Source organism: Gobio gobio (assembly GCF_949357685.1).
Source record: "Gobio gobio genome assembly, chromosome: 5".
Classification (NCBI taxonomy): domain Eukaryota; kingdom Metazoa; phylum Chordata; class Actinopteri; order Cypriniformes; family Gobionidae; genus Gobio; species Gobio gobio.
Window position 1 is genome coordinate 2,692,716 of NC_137101.1, and position 25,191 is coordinate 2,717,906.

At 34.6% G+C, this 25,191-nt stretch overlaps 1 protein-coding gene across 4 annotated transcripts in view; it reads right to left on the minus strand.

Moving 5' to 3' along the window:
• tulp3 (TUB like protein 3) overlaps nt 1-25,191 on the minus strand; it is a 38,721-nt gene that overhangs the window by 3,956 nt on the left and 9,574 nt on the right. The window contains exons 3-12 of one of the 4 annotated variants that reach the window (XM_079817014.1): nt 25,145-25,191; nt 12,302-12,464; nt 11,488-11,544; nt 9,081-9,266; nt 8,727-8,860; nt 5,247-5,438; nt 5,034-5,146; nt 3,221-3,338; nt 3,046-3,144; nt 2,789-2,960 (exon numbers count right to left, since the gene is read on the minus strand). The exon at nt 25,145-25,191 is cut by the window's right edge and continues 5 nt beyond it. In XM_079817014.1, the coding sequence (XP_079673140.1) occupies nt 2,789-2,960; nt 3,046-3,144; nt 3,221-3,338; nt 5,034-5,146; nt 5,247-5,438; nt 8,727-8,860; nt 9,081-9,266; nt 11,488-11,544; nt 12,302-12,464; nt 25,145-25,191 (1,281 nt within the window). Of the gene's footprint in view, nt 1-2,788; nt 2,961-3,045; nt 3,145-3,220; nt 3,339-5,033; nt 5,147-5,246; nt 5,439-8,726; nt 8,861-9,080; nt 9,267-11,487; nt 11,545-12,301; nt 12,465-21,003; nt 21,069-25,144 lie in introns of those variants that run through there. The other 3 variants (XM_079817016.1, XM_079817015.1, XM_079817017.1) reach the window with 3 other exon arrangements.

Sequence of the window (25,191 nt, forward strand, 5' to 3'; positions counted from 1 at the left end):
CAATTGTGATGGCTAGACCAGGGAAGGCGTCCCCAGAAAAGTTCAGAGAATAAAAAGACAGCAAAAATGGATAAAGTCCACCAAACATTCTAACAGTGTCATTTCTAAATGTTTCTCTCCTTTCTTGCCGTATACTTTCCAGAATTGTGTATGTCTGTTTAGTATCTTTAGTGAGTTTCTCACTATAGTGCCCTTTATCTCGCTCACTGGGTTGTAAAGCAGTATTCTTAATGCAGTACGCGAGCTGCTTATATAGATTTATTGTGAAAGTTGCTTATATAAATAATTTTTACTTGAAAATGTTCTTCTCCAGGTTTAACATCCAACATTAAGTATAGGCAATTTGAGTTTGTTGTATTTATAATGGCACGCTTACTATTTTCATACATAAAAATATATCCAGATGGATTTTAACAAGGGGGTCCATCATAAAAGATTCATTCATTGTTTTTACTTATTTTGGATTAGCCCAACCCACTGAAGAAGAGAGACAGATTGAAGTTATGTTAGGCTATACTATACTGCTGTATATTATTTATTTAATTGTGAGAGTGTTTTCCTAGTCAGTCCTCTTCTACCATGTCAACAAAGACATCGGCAGTGTGGAAGCATTTTTTTAAAAATAGAAAATGGGGAAAAAGATATCTTATCAAAGTTCGACAAACATGTCATATCACCTAAAGACGGTAAGCTAACTTGTCTGCGTTAGGTTGCCCCGTCTGTTTTGAGTAGGCTATATGAACATATCAGAATCGCCATATTTCAATGTTTTTTATTTGGAGCCCGATGTGCTGTGCCCACAGTTTGTATTAGTTTTGAGCCTATGCTTTATTTTTCAGTTATGCACTTTATTTCGTTTCTGCTCTTGATCTGGCTTGTTTAATAAATATTCCTTTTTTATTAAAGTGGACGTGCCTTTTGTGTTTAAGAGTAAAAGCTTTACGTTAATAGTCTATTCGTGTCTCAGTGGCTGAAATTATACTGTCTGTCAGTTATTATAATACATATGACAAAAACAATTGTCTAAATGATGTTGCATATTCCTCAAAAGTTCTTGTGATGATATCACTAGTTGACATAGTACTATATTTTGGGAAATCATAGGCTATGATATTGTGCAGGTGCACGTGATGCAACGCTGTCAGACTCGCGTTTCAGACTCATTTCAGTGCAAAATAATCAGCTCAAAAACCATTTAATATACTGCAAATAGCCTACTAGTTTTTTATGTTTATTTACAATTCCTTTAGGCAGACAACAAGGCCACCAAGTACTGCGCACAGTAAAGTTTAAAGTTTTTTTTCCTAACGTAATTTTTAGTCAACCAAGATTTTCTTTAGTTGATTACAGCCCTAGTTGAGACCATGTCCAGCCTTTCATGGAGACGGTTTTCCCTGTGGCTGTGGCTCTTTCAGCAGATAATGCGCCGCCACAAAGCACAAATGCTTCAGGAATAGTTTGAGGCGTCGACTCGGCCTTCGAATTCCCCAGATCTCAATCCAATCGAGCATCTGTGGGATGAGCTGAACAAACAAGTCCGATCCATGGAGGCCCCACCTCACAACTTACAGGACTTAAAGGATCTGCTGCTTAGGTCACCTGATGGGGTTTTGGTTTCCTTGCCGCTGTTGCCTCTGGCTTGGCGTGCTCAGTTGGGGACACTACATTTTTCAACTAAATATCCAAATAAATCTAATTATTAAACTAAATTAACCATATAAACTAAATTACTGATCTAAAGCCCACACTGTCACTGTATGATAATTGAAATGAACACAGAACGGCTAGACGGCTGAAAAAAATTATGCTGCATTATTTTCCTGTTTAAAACTTTAAAGCTGCTTTGAAACAATCTGCATTGTTAAAAGCGCTATATAAATAAAGTTGACTTGACTTGCTAACATATTGGTGCCAGACACCACAGCACACCTTCAGTGGAGTCCATGCCTCGACGGGTCAGCAAAAGGGGGACCAACACAATATTAGGTCATAATGTTATGCCTGATCGGTGCATTATCGTTAAAGGGTTAGTTCAGCCAAAAATGAAAATTCTGTCATTAATTACTTACCCTTATGTCGTTGGACACCCGTCAGACCTCCGTTCATCTTCAGACACAAATGAAGATATTTTAGTGTAAATCTGATGCTCTGAAAGGCCTCCATTGGCTCAATGCACGGTTCACTCTCAAGACCCTTAAAAGACACTAAAGACGTCGTTACAAAGTCCATCTCACTACAGTGGCTCTACAATAACTTTATGAATCGGCGAGAATAGTTTTTGTGCACAAAAAAACCCTAAATAACGACTTATATAGTGATGACGATTTCAAAACACGGCCTCATGAAGCTTCGAAGCGTTATGAATCAGTGAGTCGATTCAGCAGTTTGACACGCGATCCGAATCACTGATTCATAACGCTTCGAAGCTTCATGAGGCCGTGTTTTGAAATCGTCATCACTATATAAGTCGTTATTTAGGGGTTTTTTTGCGCACAAAAAATATTCTCGCCGATTCATAAAGTTATTGTAGAGCCGCTGTAGTGAGATGGACTTTGTAACGACGTCTTTAGTGTCTTTTAAGGGTCTTGAGAGTGAACCGTGCATTGAGCCAATGGAGGCCTTTCAGAGCCATCAGATTTACACTAAAATATCTTCATTTGTGTCTGAAGATGAACGGAGGTCTGACGGGTGTCCAACGACATGAGGGTCAGTCATTAATGACAGAATTTTCATTTTTGGGTGAACTAACCCTTTAACTAAAACTGCCAGATTAGCTCAGATGCCTTACGGTCGTTGTCGTGTACGATCTGAAAGTTCTTGACCGAGGCCTGAGTGACCCGGCCGTGGAAGTTTAGCACGTATGACTGTGTGTCGTCGTTCCACACTGGGGCTTTATTATGCAGCTCTATCAGATTGTCCAGCGAATGATTCTGCCATTTGCTCAGCAGAGACTCCTGCTCCTGTAACACACACACACACACACATGCGTCACTCGCAGTTCTGCGCTCATAATGAAGATCTGATTGACAGCTGTCAGACACTCACACAAGGGGGCCGGACCGGGACACGTTCGAAATTCATGTTCATGCCGGGAATGATCACCGTCATCTTCCTCGGCCCTTTGAAGCCCAGAACATTGGTCTCCTGAAAACACACACACACACAACCATAAGCAGTGGGCATAACACATGGCAACACATGGAAACGGACACACACTCACGTAGCAGATGGCGGCGAGCTCCTGCCGTGTGTTGGTTTCCTCCAGCAGCGCTCCGGGGGTTTTCGTGGGGTTCGTGCCGTTATCATACACCGTAAACTTGGTTCCCATCAGATTAGACCTGCACACATGAACTATTTTCAGTATTTATTTATTTGAATCTATTTTTTACACTTTTTATTCTTATTTTAATTAATTTATTTATATTTTCTTTACATATTTGAATCCAATTTTTAATTTGTTTTATATTAATCCAATGTTATTTATTTATTTAAATCTATTTTTTATTTTACACTTTTTAATTCAAATTTGTATTATTTTAATAAATTTATTTATTTATTTATTTTAATCCAATGTTATTTATTTATTTTAATCTATTTTTTATTTTTTGTATTTTACACTTTTTATTCTAATTTGTTTTACTATTTTAATCAATTTATTTATATTTTCTTTATATATTTGAGTCCGATTTTGATAATTTTTTCATATTATTCCAATGTTATTTATTTATTTAAATTATTTTTTTGTTTTACACTTTTAAATCAAATTTGTATTATTATTTTAATCAAGTTATTTATTTATATTTTATTTTATTTATTTATTTTAATACAATGTTATTTATTTATTTAAATCTATTTTTTATTTTACACTTTTTTCTAATTTTATTATTTTAATCAATTTATTTATATTTTCTTTATATATTTGAATCCAATTTTTATAATTTTTTTATATTAATCCAATGTTATTTATTTATTTCAATTATTTTTTATTTTACACTTTTTAATTCAAATTTGTATTATTATTTTAATCAATTTATTTATTTATTTATTTTAATCCAATGTTATTTATTTATTTAAATCTATTTTTAATTTTACACTTTTTTTCTAATTTGTATTATTATTTTAATCAATTTATTTATATTTTCTTTATATATTTGAATCCAATTTTTATAATTTTTTTAAATCTATTTTTTATTTTACACTTATTCAAATTCTTATTATTATTTTAATCAATTTATTTATATTGTTAGCTGTATTATATATTTATGTTAAATCAAAATTTTTTTGTATTTATTTGTTTTAATTCGATTTTTATAATTCATTTATTTTACTAATTTTCTTTTATTTATTCATGAGTTTTTCTCCAAAATTGTATTTATTTATTGTAATCAAATTTGTATTATTTAATCAATTTTATTCTTATTTATGTATTTATTAAGTCCATTCTTAAATTAAATATTTTAATTAAATAATTAAATTTAGTTTTTATTTATTTATTTTGATCAAATCTATATATGAATAGTTTTTATTATTTTGATCAAAATTTTATTTATTTATTCATTTTTAATAAATTGTTCAAAATCTAAATATTTGTATCTAATTTTTCAATTCAATTGTTTTTCTCCTTTGAAATAGAATTAATGAATTTATTATAATCTAATTTTGTTATTATTTGAATCTAATTTATTTATTCAGTTTTAAAACATTTTTGTTATTTATTTATTTTAATCCAATGTTACTTATTTATTTAACACTTTTTATTCTACTTTATTTATATTTTATTTATTTATTTTAATCCAATTTTATTTTTTTTTACAAATTTATTTACACCACTTTTCTCACAACAACTTTTTTTTATGGACCTTGCTCATGTGCTTCCTCAATTTTCCCTTTTGACAAAAACAGGGATGAGTGGAGATTATTTTCTGCGGTAACAAAAGCAGTCAAAAGATCTACAGAACAGGAAACATCCGTCCTGGCTGATCCGCTAATCCCTCAAACACCCTTTGGATGTTAATAGCAGAAATAAAAGGCACCTGAGTTTCCCTATGAAACTCTCGCCCTCGCGGGACAGATCTGTGGCGTCTACGGACATCAGATAGTTGGATGTCTTGCTCTTTTTCCTCTTGCGTCCAGCCAATAAAAACACCTGAGGAGAGAGAGAGAGAGAGAGAGAGAGAGAGAGAGAGAGAGCTTGAGCACGAGGGAAGGATAGAAGCGTGAGCAGAAGAGGGCGCTCAGATCTCCACCTTCTTGCCGTCTTCTCTCTCCAGGTGCATGAAGTATGTGGGGTAGAGTCCGCGGTCCATGCCCTTCTTATCCCGGGAGATGCGGCACTTGACCGTGATTCCCCTCGGAGCCGGGCGGAGCACAAACTCCTCCAGATTATCCACCTCGATGGAGGAGCCCTCGGCGGATGGAGAGCTCACCGGGATACACTCCTGACGGACATTTAACACACATCCATCAGTCAACAGCAGCATCATTACATGCTCTTTCAGTCTCTGAGGAAACTTACACCCATTAAACCTGCACACATCAACTATTTTCATTATTTATTTATTTGAATCTATTTTTTATTTTACTTTTTTTGTTCTAATTTGTAATATTATTTTAATCAATTTATTTATATTTTCTTTATATATTTGAATCCAATGTTATTTATTTATTTATTTAATTCTATTTTTTATTTTACACTTTTTATTCTATTTTTTATTATTATTTTAATCAATTTGTTTATATTTTCTTTATATATTTGAATCCAATGTTGTTTATTTATTTAATTCTATTTTTTATTTAACACTTTTATTCTAATTTGTATTATTATTTTAATCAATTTATTTATATTTTCTTTATATATTTGAATCCAATGTTGTTTATTTATTTAAATTTATTTTTTATTTTACACTTTTTAATTCTAATTTGTATTATTATTTTAATCAATGTATTTATATTTTCTTTATACATTTGAATCCAATGTTATTTGTTTATTTAATTCTATTTTTTTATTTTACACTTTTTATTCTAATTTGTATTATTATTTTAATAAATTTATTTATATTTTCTTTATACATTTGAATCCAATGTTATTTGTTTATTTAATTCAATTTTTTTATTTTACACTTTTTATTCTAATTTGTATTATTATTTTAATCAATTTATTTATATTTTCTTTATATATTTGAATCCAATTTTTATATTTTTTTATATTAATCCAATGTTGTTTATTTATTTAAATTTATTTTTTATTTTACACTTTTTAATTCTAATTTTTATTATTATTTTATTAATCAATTTATTTATATTTTCTTTATATATTTGAATCCAATGTGATTTATTTATTTAATTAAATTTTTTATTTTACACTTTTTATTCTAATTTGTATTATTATTTTAATCAATTTATTTATATTTTCTTTATATATTTGAATCCAATTTTTATATTTTTTTATATTAATCCAATGTTGTTTATTTATTTAAATTTATTTTTTATTTTACACTTTTTAATTCTAATTTTTATTATTATTTTATTAATCAATTTATTTATATTTTCTTTATATATTTGAATCCAATGTTATTTATTTATTTCATTCTATTTTTTTATTTTACACTTTTTATTCCAATTTTTATTATTATTTTAATCAATTTATTTATATTTTCTTTATATATTTGAATCCATTATTATTTTAATCAATTTATTTATATTTTCTTTATATATTTGAATCCAATGTTATTTATTTATTTAATTCTATTTTTTATTTTACACTTTTTATTCCAATTTTTATTATTATTTTAATCAATTTATTTATATTTTATTTATTTATTTGAATCCAATTTTTATAATTTTTTTATATTAATCCAATGTTGTTTATTTATTTAAATTATTATTTTATTTTACACTTTTTAATTCTCATTTTTATTATTATTTTAATCAATTTATTTATTTGTTATCCTCCATCAATCAATAACAGCATCATTAAATGCTCTTTCAGTCTCAGAGGAAAGTTCACAAACGGAATGAAATACTGTGAAAACATTTCAGCAAATAATTGAGGAAGAGTTGCACAACAGGACAAAGCAATATTGATACTATCCTCCTTTATTAAAGTGTTTTATTTATTTATTTAAATCTAATTATTGGTATTTATATATTTTAAATCAATTAATTTTAAATTTTTAGTATTTGTTTATTTCATTCTATTTGTATAACTTATTTAAATAAATTTTAAAATTGTATTTATTTTAAATCAAATATTGTATTATGTATATTTTTTAACCCTAATGTTTTATTTATTTACTTAGTTTAATCTAAAGTAATGATTTATTTTCATTTAATTATAGTATTCAAATATTTTAATCAAATATTTAGTATGTGTTTATTGTATTCTATTTGTATTACTTATTTAAATACATTTTAAAATTGTATTTATTTTAAATCAAATATTTTATTATGTATATTCTTTAACCCTAATGTTTTATTTATTTATTTAGTTTAATCTAAAGTAATTATTTATTTTCATTTAATTATTAGTATTTATTTATTTTAATCAAATATTTAGTATTTGTTTATTTTATTCTATTTTTATTACTTATTTAAACATCATTTTACATTGTAAAATGATAAAAAAACCATTCCGCTTATAGAAAGTCCCCATAAAACATGAAAACCCAACATCTGTGTGTGTGTCTGTGTGTGTGTGTGTGTGTGTGTGTGTGTGTGTGTGTGTGTGTGTGTCTGTGTGTGTGTGTGTGTGTGTGTGTCTGTGTGTGTGTTTCTGTCTGTGTGTGTGTGTGTGTGTGTGTGTGTGTGTGTGTGTGTGTGTGTGTGTGTCTGTCTGTGTGTGTGTCTGTGTGTGTGTGTGTGTGTGTGTGTGTGTGTGTGTCTGTGTGTGTGTGTGTGTGTGTGTGTGTGTGTGTGTCTGTGTGTGTGTGTGTGTGTGTCTGTCTGTGTGTGTGTGTGTGTGTGTGTGTGTGTGTGTCTGTGTGTGTGTGTGTGTGTGTGTGTGTGTCTGTCTGTGTGTGTGTCTGTGTGTGTGTGTGTGTGTGTGTGTGTGTGTGTGTGTGTGTGTGTGTGTGTGTGTGTGTGTGTGTGTGTGTGTCTGTCTGTGTGTGTGTGTGTGTGTGTGTGTGTGTGTGTGTGTGTCTGTCTGTGTGTGTGTGTGTGTGTGTGTGTGTGTGTGTCTGTGTGTGTGTGTGTGTGTGTGTGTGTGTGTCTGTCTGTGTGTGTGTCTGTGTGTGTGTGTGTGTGTGTGTCTGTCTGTGTGTGTGTGTGTGTGTGTGTGTGTGTGTGTGTGTCTGTGTGTGTGTGTGTGTGTGTGTGTGTGTGTCTGTCTGTGTGTGTGTCTGTGTGTGTGTGTGTGTGTGTGTGTGTGTGTGTGTGTGTGTGTGTGTGTGTGTGTGTGTCTGTCTGTGTGTGTGTGTGTGTGTGTGTGTGTGTGTGTGTGTGTCTGTCTGTGTGTGTGTGTGTGTGTGTGTGTGTGTGTGTCTGTGTGTGTGTGTGTGTGTGTGTGTGTCTGTCTGTGTGTGTGTCTGTGTGTGTGTGTGTGTGTGTGTGTGTGTGTGTGTGTGTGTGTGTGTGTGTGTGTGTGTGTGTGTGTGTGTGTCTGTGTGTGTGTGTGTGTGTGTGTCTGTGTGTGTGTGTGTGTGTGTGTGTGTGTGTGTGTGTGTGTGTGTGTGTGTGTGTGTGTGTGTGTGTGTGTGTGTGTGTGTGTGTGTGTGTGTGTGTCTCACCGTGGTGGATTTAGTGCTGGAGGCCGATGCAGGTCGTGTGCTCTCTGCGTTCGGGGACAGCGATCGACTCCGCTCTTCGGCCTCTTCATCCTCATCCTCACTGGCCTCGTCGTAGTTCATGCTGCCAGACAGTCCTGAGAGGAGCAGAGTTCAGAGATCGAGATGAGAAACAACAGCCGAAGATCTGCCATTTACACACAGTCTCCTGAGACACACACACTCCACCATCCTGCACTATGAGTGTGTGTGTGTGTGTAGACACATGCCAGTGTTCGGTGTATATCAGGGTATCGTTATCATGGGCATTATAAAATCAGAAGCAGGCGTGTGTAAGCGTGTGTGTGTGTGTGTTACCGCGTCTCTGCAGCAGTGTGTGTATGTCAGTCTTGGGCTCCAGCAGTGTGTCTGTGTCAGCGTCGGTCTCTGGCTCTTCTGCGGCGGGCGGCGAGGACTGAGCCGGCTGACTGACCGACAGAACCTGGATCTTACAGCCCAGATCCGGAGCGTCCGATCCCAGCAGCGCCGCGGGCCCGTCGATGCCTGACAAACACACATGCCATAAGGCCTCAATTTAAATTGAAAAGTCCAAAAAACCTTCCCAGAGAGAGTGAAGGACAAACAACTGATACGAGTCCTGAGAAACAGACAAGAGGAGCGAGAACTGTTCAACAAATGATATCTAAGCAAAACAGAGGAGGGGAAGACAGGGGAATGATTCAATGACTCACTCATAAAGACTTCACTTGTTTCATTACTGGATGAATCAGCGTTTTTGAACGAATCTCTTGAGTGAATGATTCAATGACTCACTCGTAAAGACTTCACTTGTTTCATTACTAAATGAATCAGTGTTTTTGAACAAATCTCTTGAATGAATGATTCAATGACTCACTCATAAAGACTTCACTTGTTTCATTACTGGATGAATCAGCGTTTTTGAACAAATCTATTGAGTGAATGATTCAATGACTCACTCATAAAGACTTCACTTGTTTCATTACTGGATGAATCAGCGTTTTTGAACAAATCTCTTGAATGAATGATTCAATGACTCACTCATAAAGACTTCACTTGTTTCATTACTAAATGAATCAGTGTTTTTGAACAAATCTATTGAGTGAATGATTCAATGACTCACTCATAAAGACTTCACTTGTTTCATTACTGGATGAATCAGCGTTTTTGAACAAATCTCTTGAATGAATGATTCAATGACTCACTCATAAAGACTTCACTTGTTTCATTACTGGATGAATCAGCGTTTTTGAACAAATCTCTTGAATGAATGATTCAATGACTCACTCATAAAGACTTCACTTGTTTCATTACTGGATGAATCAGCGTTTTTGAACAAATCTCTTGAATGAATGATTCAATGACTCACTCATAAAGACTTCACTTGTTTCATTACTGGATGAATCAGCGTTTTTGAACAAATCTCTTGAATGAATGATTCAATGACTCACTCATAAAGACTTCACTTGTTTCATTACTGGATGAATCAGCGTTTTTGAACAAATCTCTTTAATGAATGATTCAATGACTCACTCGTAAAGACTTAACTTGTTTCATTACTGGATGAATCAACATTTTTGAATGAATCTCTTGAGTGAATGATTCAAAAACACATTTTTAAGTGTCCCTTGTCTCCACCTACTGGTGTAGGTGTCAATGTAATTGATACAATCTTTATTTGAAGCATCAAGTTACTTTCAAAAGGCGATGATCTCTATTTTTATCATTACTGTAGACACCAGTGTTTATATCCGAACTATAAACTTTTATCCCAGTTCTTCTGTGATAATCTTAATTATTGTAAGACAGAAATGATGATACGGTGTGGTTAAGAAGAACGGCTCTCTCTGGGTCAGAACGCAGATCTAAATCAGTGTGTTTATACTCGTCAAAGCTTTAATAAACAGAGCCGAATCGCTGACATTTAGGAATAAGATCACAAAGGCATTCGAATCTTGCAGCTCTACTTTGTACAATCTTCATATTGCATTCCTGCAAAGATGGCAGAAAATGTACTCACAATTGCTGTCAAAACATGAGGGCGATTGCATTTTAGACACACATGGAAAAGCGACTGAATGTGACCTGGACACACCAGAGAGTGGTGGGATATTTTGCAAATAAAATGACTGTGCCTGAAGAATAGGGTGAGAATTTTCGGTATCGCACTTAAACATACACTCACCTAAAGGATTATTAGGAACACCTGTTCAATTTCTCATTAATGCAATTATCTAATCAACCAATCACATGGCAGTTGCTTCAATGCATTTAGGGGTGTGGTCCTGGTCAAGAAAATCTCCTGAACTCCACACTGAATGTCGGAATGGGAAAGAAAGGGGATTTAAGACATTTTGAGCGTGGCATGGTTGTTGGTGCGAGACGGGCCGGTCTGAGTATTTCACAATCTGCTCAGTTACTGGGATTTTCACACACAACCATTTCTAGGGTTTACAAAGAATGGTGTGAAAAGGGAAAAACATCCAGTATGCGGCAGTCCTGTGGGAGAAAATGCCTTGTTGATGCTGGAGGTCAGAGGAGAATGGGCCGACTGATTCAAGCTTATAGAAGAGCAACTTTGACTGAAATAACCACTCGTTACAACCGAGGTCTGCAGCAAAGCATTTGTGAAGCCACAACACACACAACCTTGAGGCGGATGAGCTACAACAGCAGAAGACCCCACCGGGTTACACTCATCTCCTCTACAAATAGGAAAAAGAGGCGACAATTTGCACAAGCTCACCAAAATTGGACAGTTGAAGACTGGAAAAATGTTGCCTGGTCTGATGAGTCTGGATTTCTGTTGAGACATTCAGATGGTAGAGTCAGAATCTGGCGTAAACAGAATGAGAACATGGATCCATCATGCCTTGTTACCACTGTGCAGGCTGGTGGTGGTGGTGTAATGGTGTGGGGGATGTTTTCTTGGCACACTTTAGGCCTCTTAGTGCCAATTGGGCATGGTTTAAATGCCACGGCCTACCTGAGCATTGTTTCTGCCCATGTCCATCCCTTTATGAGCACCATGTCCCCATCCTCTGATGGCTACTTCCAGCAGGATAATGCACCGTCACAAAGCTCCAATCATTTCAAATTGGTTTCTTGAACATGACAATGAGTTCACTGGACTAAAATGGCCGCCACAGTCACCAGATCTCAACCCAATAGAGCATCTTTGGGATGTGGTGGAACGGGAGCTTCGTGCCCTGGATGTGCATCCCACAAATCTCCATCAACTGCAAGATGCTCTCCTATCAATATGGGCCAACATTTCTAAAGAATGCTTTCAGCACCTTGTTGAATCAATGCTACGTAGAATTAAGGCAGTTCTGAAGGTGAAAGGAGGTCAAACACAGTATTAGTGTGTGTTCCTAATAATCCTTTAGGTGAGTGTATATACAAATATGCAGTGAGATTATTTTATCGTTTGCTGATGCTTCAGTGTGGACGAGATGCTTTTGGAAAACCATTGGACGAGGAGCGTTTTGAAACTAAAACGCTGTAGCCTTGAGGAGTGTCGGGATTGAGCTCTCAAAGGTCGCGTGTGTTGACCTCACCATCTAGGATGATGTCACTGCTCGTGCTGACGTGGGGCTCCACGAGCAGCGCTTGTTCCTCACTGCGGCGGGGCCGTGATCGCCGCGGACGTCCCTCCGGGTTCGGCTGGACCATCAGCGGCTCCTGGCGTTTCCGCCGCTGCTTCTGCTCCAACAGCGCCCTCTGCAGACACACAAAAAACCCTAAATTCAATCTGTTCGTCATTTAAACAGGGCTCGACAGTGCGACCATTTCACTCGCATGAATAGATGCGAATAAAAAGATGTGTGCGAACTGTACAAGGTATTTTGGAGCATGTCATAAAAAGTCTTCAATACATTAAAGCTACACTGTGTAACTTTTTTAGTTTATTCTTAGCTAAAAACACTTAGTTCTTTCAAAAATATATGTGCTCATTAATGTATATTTACTTCTTTCAAGTAATAAAGTATTCTCGTAAGTTTATAATATGCCATTGTAAATACATACGGGTGAGGGTTCGAATGCGGGTCGCCATGTTGCCCCTCCATCTTGAAAGTACATTAGTCAAAGAGGGACATACCCGTAAATTCAAGCTTCGCCTTTCGCGTTTTAACACTCGATGGCACCGTGTCGAATGTGGACGAGGTCGAACTGGAAGCCATGTTAATCTTGGACTAAATCGGCCACCGTAGGAGTTAAAACGAAATTGGAATTGAGAGGAAGAGAAACTAATATTCACTGGATGGTCATATACCTTTTCACCACTAGATGGGGGAAAATATCACACAGTGTGGCTTTAAAGGTCCCGTTTTTCCTGTGTTTCTGAAGCTTTGATTGTGTTTACAGTGTGCAATATAACGTGTTCATGTTTCGCGTGTAAAAAAAACACAGTATTTTTCACACAATTTATTATCTGTATAACGCTGTTTTCACTGTCCTAAAAACGGCTTGAGAATTTCCTTGTTCTATGAAGTCCCTCCTTCAGAAATACGTAACGAGTTCTGATTGTGCCAGCGGTTCCTGTGTTGTGATTGGACAGCAGCTTAGCGCACGTTGCCCGGAAAGGTCACGCCTCTTACCATAACGGGGAGATGAACGCACTCAATGTTATTGTAAACATGTCTATATTACCGTATTAATTTGAGCCGGAATCAGACCCGGGATGAAAATAACAGCGTCTCGACGACATGGCGACAAACACACTCTACAAACGCAACACTTCCTCTTATCCACGTGGGAGAACAACAAGACCACGCCCCCTTTTTTGCGTATTCTTGTGGGCGGAGTTTAGTCAACAAACTGTTCAATTGACGTCATTAAAGTAGGAAGTACAGGGATGTAGTCCAAACCGGCTGTTCGCTGTAAGCTTTGAAAGCGAACTTCTGTTAAAGCTACACTGTGTGATATTTTCCCCCATCTTGCGGTTAAAAGGTATATGACCATCCAGTGAATATTAGTTTCTCTTCCTCTCAATTCCGATTTCGTTTTAACTCCTACGGTGGCCGATTTAGTCCAAGATTAACATGGCTTCCAGTTTGACCTCGTCCACATTCGACACGGTGCCATCGAGTGTTAAAACGCCAAAGGCGAAGCTTGAATTTACGGGTATGTCCCTCTTTGGCTAATGTACTTTCAAGATGGAGGGGCAACATGGCGACCCGCATTCGAACCCTCACCCGTATGTATTTACAATGGCATATTATAAACTTACGAGAATACTTTATTACTTGAAAGAAGTAAATATACATTAATGAGCACATATATTTTTGAAAGAACTAAGTGTTTTTAGCTAAGAATAAACTAAAAAAGTTACACAGTGTAGCTTTAAATAAAATATCTCGCTTGGCATTGAACTTTATAATTTTACAGGTATTATTTATGCTCTAACAGCAACATTACACACTAACTAAAGTTTGAAAAATGGGATCACGAAGAACAGGACCTTCAAATCAGTGGTTCTCAACCTTTTTTCAGTGATGTACCAGGTGTGGATTGAGATAGGCCTGCTATTTTTATTTGAGGAAAAAAAAAAAACTTATACTGAAAAAAAACTATTCCGTTTCTTCAAAGCTTCAAACGGATTCAGTGTATTTTCGTCTTGTCATCTTAATTTGGTAATTATTTAAGTGAAAAATATTTAGTAATATTTATTTTATTCTTGTTATTTATATTTTATTGTTTTTCTCAAAATAAAGTTGTTGTTGATCTGTTCTTTATGCTGCTGTTTGCAATTGCACGGTAGAATATACCCAAATATCTTTTAACGGGTCACAGACACTCGTCAATTGTATTATTTTTATTTAATGCCAATTCAATATTATAATCTAATCAGTTAACGGTAATATTCGGATAATGAGCGGCGGTTATCGGTCGGGAAAATTAACCGAAATGAGCATCTCAATACTGAATATAAAATTCATTTTATGAACTTATACTTATATTTTCCTGAAATATTTATTAAATAATTATTTTAAAGGATTTTTGCATGGATGCTACTTTTTAACTACAGTGGCATGAGAAAGTATGTGAACCGCTTGCAGAATCTGTGAAAATGGGAATAATTTTAACTAAATAAGAGGGATCATACAAAATGCATGTTATTTTTTATTTAGTACTGTCCTGAATAAGATATTTTACATAAAAAATGTTTACTGATACTTAAAATAGCTGAATTTATTAAAATAACCCTGATAAAAAGTTTATGAACCATTGAATCTCAGTGCTGTATGTCGTTCCCTGATGATCCACGGCTGTGTGTGTGTGTGTGTGTGTGTGTGTGTGTCGTTCCCTGGATGATCCACGGCTGTGTGTGTGTGTGTGTGTGTGTCGTTCTCTGGATGATCCACGGCTGTGTGTGTGTGTGTGTGTCGTTCCCTGGATGATCCACGGCTGTGTGTGTGTGTGTGTGTTTTGTGATGGTTGTTCTTGAGTCTCTTGTTTGTCCTGAGCAGTTAAACTGCCCAATGTTCTTCAGAAAAATCCTCCAGGTCCTGCACATTCTTCAGTTTTCCAGCATCTTTTTCATATTTGACCCTCTCCAGCAATGACTGTATGATTTTAAGATCCATCTTTTCACACTGAGGACGATTGAGGGACTCAAACACAACTACTGAAAAAGCTTCAATCATTCACTGAAGCTCCAGAAGGAAACACGACACATTAAGAGCAGGGGGTGAAAACTTTTGAACAGGATGAAGATGTCCACATTTTTCTTATTTTGTTTAAATATTTTTTTTTTTTCATTGAGTTCTGCCCTTCAGAAGCAACAGAAGATACTTGCATGTTTCCCGGAAGACAAATTAAGCACAATTTACCTTGATTTTCAAATTCAATAGGTTTTCACCCCCGGCTCTTAATGTGTCGTGTTTCCTTCTGGAGCTTCAGTGAATGATTGAAGCTTTTTCAGTAGTTGTGTTTGAGTCCCTCAATCGTCCTCAGTGTGAAAAGATGGATCTTAAAATCATACATTCATTGCTGGAGAGGGTCAAATATGAAAAAGATGCTGGAAAACTGAAGAATGTGCAGGACCTGGAGGATTTTTCTGAAGAACATTGGGCAGTTTAACTGCTCAGGACAAACAAGAGACTCGTGAACAACCATCACAAAACACACACACAGCCGTGGATCATCCAGGGAACGACACACACACACACACACACACACACAGCCGTGGATCATCCAGGGAACGACACACAGCACTGAGAATCAATGGTTCAGAAACTTTTTATCAGGGTTATTTGAATAAATTCAGCATTTTTTTTTGTCTTGTGGACGATATGTAAACATTTTTTATGTAAAATATCTTATTCAGGACAGCACTAAATAAAAAATAACATGCATTTTGTATGATCCCTCTTATTTAGTTAAAATTATTCCTATTTTCACAGACTCTGCAAGCGGTTCACATACTTTTTAATGCCTCTGTATATATATATATATTTTAAAATCTCACGTACACCCATTTGAGAACCACTGCCTTAAATGACATAAGCGTCTTAATGATCATTTTACATTTTGAGGCGTCTTATATTTTGGGGATGGAAAAACATAAATGGCGATAGTGCCTAACGTGACTATTAAACTTCAGAAGGCTATGATTTCATTGAATAAAAGTCACATTTCAAATCCTGAAGGTGGCGCTGTTGTGAATCTACAGGTTTGCGTGATCGATGAATATCGCACATTTATGCCAAGCGAATGCTTATGAACTAATGCTGATCAATTATGATACCGTTGTTAAGGCCTGTTCACGCCGGCACGATTTTCGTGCGCGCTTATCGCCGTCGTTTATCGCCTCGTGATATTAAAACTATTCCTGACTTTAAAATGTTTTCTTCCAGACTTAAGACTTGGTTAAGGATAAATCAGAATTGTACTCACTTATAATATTGTGAATGTATTGTGTATGTTTGGAAGTTATAGAGTATTATTGTTTGAGTTTTATTAATGTATGAATCGGTTTTTAGATACTTTTTTGTATTTATTGTTTTTGATTGATAAAGGCCCTTCTAGGGACAAGTGTTGCAAATTAGCCTTTGGCTATATACACTGTGATACAGACATCAGATTGTTTAGTCAAAATGATCTATGTTGGTGGTATCTGTCCCTTTTTTAAAGAAATTATTAAATAAATAAAATTAAAATAAAAAACAAAGGGCGCCAATGTGAGTGTGCACACCGACTTGCAAAGCAAAAATAAAGCATATACATTTCAAAATAAGAGTCCTGGGTGTATTTCGGGCTTGTCTATTAAATAAAAGTCCTTGGTTATTATTTGGTTACACAAACTGTATTTAATTTTTATTTAATTTAAAGTACTATTGTAGCTTCTGTCTGGGACGCCCCGACACAGGAAGGAAAGACTAAGAACATTATTATTATCATTATTTTTAACCCTTTAACTGTCACCACCCTTTTTGAGAATACACATGAAAATGCACTATCCAAACTTAAAGGGCTGTAATTCAAGAATGCTTTGGAATATAGACCAAAGTTTGGTCTCGTTTTAAAGAAGACACTCTGCAGATTATTGCAATTCAAAACATGAAAGTATGAAAATGTTATGGAAGTTTAAATTTACTGTAAATGAAAAATACTGTACTAAATATTTTTATTTCATATAAAATATATATTTTTCAAAGAAAAATTACTCTTAAATTACTATAAAATCAAAGCCATATGTCTAACCCAGTTGTGTTCCAAATTTGAAGTTGATATCACAAAAATTGAAGTCCCCATGAGATTTTGTTTAGGCGCTGTACCAAAAATAGCCACCGGGTGTCATTCAAATTCCATTGATTGTTTTTTTGATGCATTTTCCTGTAAATTTCTGTCCAAATATCACAAAACAGTCCCCAAATATGGACCCTTGAGACTCAGACCTTTCCGACGATATGTGTTTTGTCAAGATTAGAAAAGGTTTAGATTATAAAGTAGTTAAAATAATTGTTGTAATATGAAACATGACGACGCCCACTAGGGGGAGGAGCCTGCTAGAATAATTTAGAGTAACGTTTCCATGGTAACACAATGTCCGATTTCAAAACAGTTTCACAGGATGAATTTTGAGTTTGTAAGCTTTCAAGTGATACCTAATGATAATTATGATAATTACTTAAATATATGATACGAAAAAAGGCGATCAAAAAAAGAGCACCAGGCGTCCCACCTTAAGGGGTTAAATATATAGATTTTTACTATTATCAGTGTTATTATAGTTAACAAAAACTAAAACCATGCAAAAATCTCTTTACTTGGAATTAATAAATGTTACCTGACATAAAATAAAATATTAAAAAACTAATTTAGTTTCATTAAAGGTGCATTATGTAACTTTTCAGTCCGCTAGAGGTCGCCTGTTCAAAACAAAGGTGTAGTTTGATGACGGCACGTTTGAGCGTGGATTCATGGGACATGTGGTCTTCACTTCAGCCGGTGGGAAAGAATCGGGATCGGACTCGGGCAGAAATCATGTGGATGTGATTATTAACGTTACTGTAGTGAAGCAGAGCAGGAGCGAGTTAGGGCTGCTCGATTATGGAAAAAATCATTATCACGATTATTTTGGTCAATATTGAAATCACGATTATGTAACACGATTATTTCACATGACTTTGGGAATGTGTTGTATTTATTAAAAATACACCTTTCAACAATTCAATTGAAATTGTAACATTTGTTGTACTTTTTGAACTATTAAAATAAATAATATAACATATATTCAAATCAAAGAATAAAAGTATTCACGTAAAAATGATAACCACAAATAAATAAGATCAACAATATGGTTCGGCTAGATATGCTTTTCAGGTACGTCTAACATTAGTTTTCAGGTACAGAAATGTCTCAAATGTAAAATAACATTGCATATTTGAGTGCATAAATTAAAGATTAATCCTATTAAACTTACAAAAGCTATTCAATCCGGATCGGATATGCGTCGTCTTTATCGACTGTATAAAGTTCACTTAAGGCATATTCAGACTATGTCTGCTAGGATACTCATCAAGATGGACATGTTGACATACGTTTTGTGTGAGTTTGTCCGTTCAAGAGCAAGACTTAAAAGAGAACTCAATATTTGCGCGCTGTGAGACGTGTGCGTGCTCTCGGATGAGCGCACAGAGACACATTTTCTCACTGCGCGCGCGGCTTCTCATTCGCGTCTTCTGGCACTAAACCCGGGTGACGACGGTGAAAACGACTGGTCATATTCAAACATACGGCAGCACTCGACGTTTACACGGCACCCCTGCTCTCGTCAATTTTTGTTTCTTTATTAGATTGTCATAGGTCACTCTGTGTTTAATTTTCAAGTGGTTAAACAAATTCGTGGCGTTCCCTTGCGTTGCAGCCACTACCATGTAGCAAATCTTGCACGTAGCATGTTTCTGCTCGTCGTCTGATTCCTCGAAGCCAAACTGTTCCCAGACAACGGAGTTGGTTTTGCCTTTTTTGCTCACCAAACGCTGCTGTAACTGCCCTCCTTCTGCCATCTTTACTCGCGCCGAGTTTTTAAATTCCAGCGGATGATATGCACACGAGACTCACGAACTGAGAGAGATTGTGGCTTCGGGAGGGGCGGATGAACGCGTGCGCGTTTCATTCAGAACGCAAGACAAAATAAGAGTGTTCTTGCAAAACTGAACATGGCAAAATAATCGTTTTTTCTCGATTGTACTATTTTGGTGATCGTTGGGAGGAAAAATCGAAATCGAAATTCAATTAATTGCACAGCCCTAGAGCGAGTGTTGTGGAGCTGAGGAACCGCTGGAGCGATTGTTAATAAGATGAACGCAACACACGCCTCGCGAGCAGCGGGACTTTTATTATGCCACAGTCGCCATTTCCGGTCATGAGTGTGAGGTAACGCATCTCTGCTGATCATATTACACACATCTGAGTGTGTTGATGATGGGATGGCGTTACTCTGTGTTCTCTCAGCCGCTGCTATGACACTTGTTCACACTGCAGTGAGAGTAAAGCGTTTCTGCAGAATAAAACCGCAAACTAACGCGGATATGATGTCATCGACAGGCCATGCCCTCACACCGCCGGTTCCTCGGGTAAAAGAGCATCTCACGATTTACAAATAGTTGGAAACATTTGGAATATTGTAAGTACTGAACTGAACACAATATATAACACTGGCCAAGTGGCTTTTGGATATTTTACTGAAAAAATCTTACATAGTGCACCTTTAACCTGATGTACCGAACTAAAACTGATTCAAACTATAGACATTTAAAAAAAAAACCAGACAAAACAACAGAATTACTAAAACTTCACTAAAATTTTAATTAAATTAGAATTCAAAATATTAACAAAAACTATACAGTATCTCAGTGATACGAAAATAACACTAATATGGCCAAATCTGTTACAGCGTTTTATCTATAAATGCAGAAATAGCACCCCTAAAGTTTCTAAATGTGCTCCTAAGGTGCACCATGGGAATAAAGTAAGCGTCAAGCCCTGATAAAGCGATCAACGCTCTTTAGAAAATTGACAAAAGATGAACGAAAGATGGGCAAGCGTAAGGATTTAAGCTTCTTTCCTCAGGCCATCTACCTCATGAACAGTTAAATGTTCACCTTGAGCAATAAATGTGTGCAATAAACAACTTCCGTCAGACTCTGTGTATATAGCACCTTAAAAATGTGTACATTTGTATATTTAAAACACCTGTAGATCCACCCGTATATACATATTATACACCCTACTGTGCAATAAATGTGTGCAAAACTTTACCTCAGACATTTCACATATAGCACCTTATAACTTATATATAGTACCTATATTTACAAAACATCTGTACATATTCTATTCCATCCGAAGCGCTTCTGTCACATTGCATTTCCACCATTGTGTGTTTAACTTACAAATTTATTTTTATGTTACTTGTCTCTTGTCTTGTCAATTTACATTGTGTACTGGAAGCTTCTGTAACCAAAACAAATTCCTCGTGTGTGTAAGCACACCTGGCAATAAAGCTCATTCTGATTCTGATTTGAGCGAGTTTGACGAGGGCCAGATTGTGATTGGGTCAGAGCACCTCAGTTTGTTGCGTATGGGGCGGCATGTGAAAAACAATCATAACGAAGAGCAAGAAGAAGTGTTCAAAGAGTTTAATGCAACGATAATAACATCGAGAGCACAGCAAGTGAACGATAAGGAGGTAAAGTAAAGATCAGGAGGATGTTTGCAGAAAACACTCCTTCCTCAGAAACACAACACTCACGGGAAGATGAAGAAGTTGCCGAACGCTCGCTAGAATCATCCTCACGACGACATCTGGGACGACAGGAAGAGAAGCGAGGGCGGCACGCTTCACAGGAAACCACGTTTAACAGCAGAAAAGCTCTCAAACACTAACAATTATACTGTGTGTGTGTGTGTGCTCTGACCTGTTACTGTAGTTTATTATTTTGATATGTTACTTTGTTTGGATGCATGTTTGTGTTGTTGTTTTAATGTATGTTATTGTGTTTTTGTGTGATATTGTGTATTATTTGTGTTTTATTGTTTGTTTTATTGATTTTTTTGTGTTCTGGTATGTGTAATTGTGTATTGTGTTTTGATGTGTGTTTGACTGTTTCGACACTCATTATTGTGTATTATTGCATTTTGATGTGTGTTTTATTATGTTTTGACGCACATTATTGTGCTCTGGTATGTGTAATTGTGTATTATTGTGCTTTGATGTGCGTATTCTTGTGTTTTTTGACACATTATTGTGTGTTATTGCATTTTGATGTGTGTTTTATCATGTTTTGACGCACATTATTGTGTTCTGGTATGTGTAATTGTGCATTATTGTGTTTTGATGAGTGTATTCTTGTGTTTTGACACACATTATTGTGTATTATTGTGTTTTGATGTGTGTATTCTTGTGTTTTGATGTGTGTTTGATTGTGTTTTGACACCAATTATTGTGTATTATAGTTTTGATGTGTGTATTATATCATTTTGATGTGTGTTTGATTGTGTTTTGACACACATTATTGTGTTCTTTTATGTGTAATTAATTGTGTATTATTGTGTTTTGATGTGTGTATTCTTGTTTTGATGTGTGTTTGATTGTGTTTTGACACCAATTATTGTTTGTTTTGATGCGTGTATTATATCATTTTGATGTGTGTTTGATTGTGTTTTGACACATTATTGTGTAGTATTGCATTTTGATGTGTGTTTTATTGTTTTGACAAACATTATTGTGTATTATTGTGTTTTGATGTGCGTATTCTTGTGTTTTGACACACATTATTGTGTATTATTGCATTTTGATGTGAGTTTTATTATGTTTTGACGCACATTATTGTGCTCTGGTATGTGTAATTGTGTATTATTGTGTTTTGATGTGTGTATTCTTGTGTTTTGATGTGTGTTTGATTGTGTTTTGACACACATTATTGTGTATTATTGTTTTGATGTGTGTATTATATCATTTTGATGTGTGTTTGATTGTGTTTTGACACACATTATTGTGTTCTCGTATGTGTAATTGTGTATTATTGTGTTTTGATGTGTGTATTCTTGTGTTTTGATGTGTGTTTGATTGTGTTTTGACATCAATTAATGTGTATTATTGTTTTGATGTGTGTATTATATCATTTTGATGTGTGTTTGATTGTGTTTCGACACTCATTATTGTGTATTATTGTGTTTTAATGTGTGTATTATTGCATTTTGATGTGTGTTTTATTATGTTTTGACGCACATTATTGTGTTCTCGTATGTGTAATTGTGTATTATTGTGTTTTGATGTGTGTATTATTGTGTTTGGATGTGTGTTTGATTGTGTTTTGACATCAATTATTGTGTATTATTGTTTTGATGTGTGTATTATATCATTTTGATGTGTGTTTGATTTGATTTTGACGCACAAATTATTGTGCTCTGGTATGTGTAATTGTGTATTATTGTGTTTTGATGTGTGTTTAATTGTGTTTTGACACCAAATATTGTGTATTATTGTTTTGATGTGTGTATTATTGCATTTTGATGTGTGTTTGATTGTGTTTTGATACCACTTATTGTGTATTATTGCATTTTGATGTGTGTTTTATGTTTTGACGCACATTATTGTGTATTATTGTGTGTATTATTGCATTTTGATGTGTGTTTTATTATGTTTTGACGCACATTATTGTGCTCTGGTATGTGTAATTGTGTATTGTTGTGTTTTGATGTGTGTTTGATTTTGCTTTGATACACATTATTGTGTATTATTGTTTTGATGTGTGTATTATATCATTTTGATGTGTGTTTGATTGTGTTTTGACGCACATTATTGTGCTCTGGTATGTGTAATTGTGTATTATTGTGTTTTGATGTGTGTATTATATAATTTTGATGTGTGTTTGATTGTGTTTTGACACACATTATTGTGTTCTCGTATGTGTAATTGTGTATTCTTGTGTTTTGATGTGTGTTTGACTGTGTTTCGACACTCATTATTGTGTATTATTGTGTTTTGATGTGTATATTATATCATTTTGATGTGTGTTTGATTGTGTTAACTTTCGACACTCATTATTGTGTATTATTGTGTTTTGATGTGTGTATTATTGCATTTTGATGTGTGTTTTATTATGTTTTGACGCACATTATTGTGTTCTCGTATGTGTAATTGTGTATTATTGTGTTTTGATGTGTGTATTATTGTGTTTGGATGTGTGTTTGATTGTGTTTTGACATCAATTATTGTGTATTATTGTTTTGATGTGTGTATTATATCATTTTGATGTGTGTTTGATTTGATTTTGACGCACAAATTATTGTGCTCTGGTATGTGTAATTGTGTATTATTGTGTTTTGATGTGTGTTTAATTGTGTTTTGACACCAAATATTGTGTATTATTGTTTTGATGTGTGTATTATTGCATTTTGATGTGTGTTTGATTGTGTTTTGATACCACTTATTGTGTATTATTGCATTTTGATGTGTGTTTTATGTTTTGACGCACATTATTGTGTATTATTGTGTGTATTATTGCATTTTGATGTGTGTTTTATTATGTTTTGACGCACATTATTGTGCTCTGGTATGTGTAATTGTGTATTGTTGTGTTTTGATGTGTGTTTGATTTTGCTTTGATACACATTATTGTGTATTATTGTTTTGATGTGTGTATTATATCATTTTGATGTGTGTTTGATTGTGTTTTGACGCACATTATTGTGCTCTGGTATGTGTAATTGTGTATTATTGTGTTTTGATGTGTGTATTATATAATTTTGATGTGTGTTTGATTGTGTTTTGACACACATTATTGTGTTCTCGTATGTGTAATTGTGTATTCTTGTGTTTTGATGTGTGTTTGACTGTGTTTCGACACTCATTATTGTGTATTATTGTGTTTTGATGTGTATATTATATCATTTTGATGTGTGTTTGATTGTGTTAACTTTCGACACTCATTATTGTGTATTATTGTGTTTTGATGTGTGTATTATTGCATTTTGATGTGTGTTTTATTATGTTTTGACGCACATTATTGTGTTCTTGTATGTGTAATTGTGTATTATTGTGTTTTGATGAGTGTATTCTTGTGTTTTGATGTGTGTTTGATTGTGTTTTGACACCAATTATGGTGTATTATTGTTTTGATGTGTGTATTATATCATTTTGATGTGTGTTTTATTGTTTTGACACACATTATTGTGTATTATTACATTTTGATGTGTGTTTTATTATGTTTTGACGCCAATTATTGTGTATTATTGTTTTGAAGTGTGTTTTATTGCATTTTGATGTGTGTTTGATTGTGTTTTGAAACCAATTATTGTGTATTATTGTTTTGATGTGTGTCTTATTGCATTTTGATGTGTGTTTGATTGTGTTTTGACGCACATTATTGTGCTCTGGTATGTGTAATTGTGTATTATTGTGCTTTGATGTGTGTTTGATTGTGTTTTGACACCAATTATTGTGTATTATTGTTTTGAAGTGTGTATTATTGCATTTTGATGTGTGTTTAATTGTGTTTTGACACACATTATTGTGTATTATTGCATTTTGATGTGTGTTTTATTATGTTTTGACACACATTATTGTGTATTATTGCATTTTGATGTGTGTTTAATTGTGTTTTGACACACATTATTGTGTATTATTGCATTTTGATGCAGGTTTTTTTGTGTTTTGACAAACATTATTGTGTATTATTGTTCTTTTATGTGTAATTGTGTATTATTGTGTTTTGATGTGCGTATTCTTGTGTTTTGATGTGTGTATTATTGTGTTTTGATGTGTGTATTATTGTTTTTTGATGTGCGTATTCTTGTGTTTTATTATGTTGAATCGTGTTTTTATGATTGTGTAATTATGTTTTTGTGTCTTATGGTGTGTTGTTTAATTGTGTGTAAATGTGGCTCACCTGTTTCTCCAGTTTCTGCTGTCGGAGGTTCAGACTGTCATCCTCCA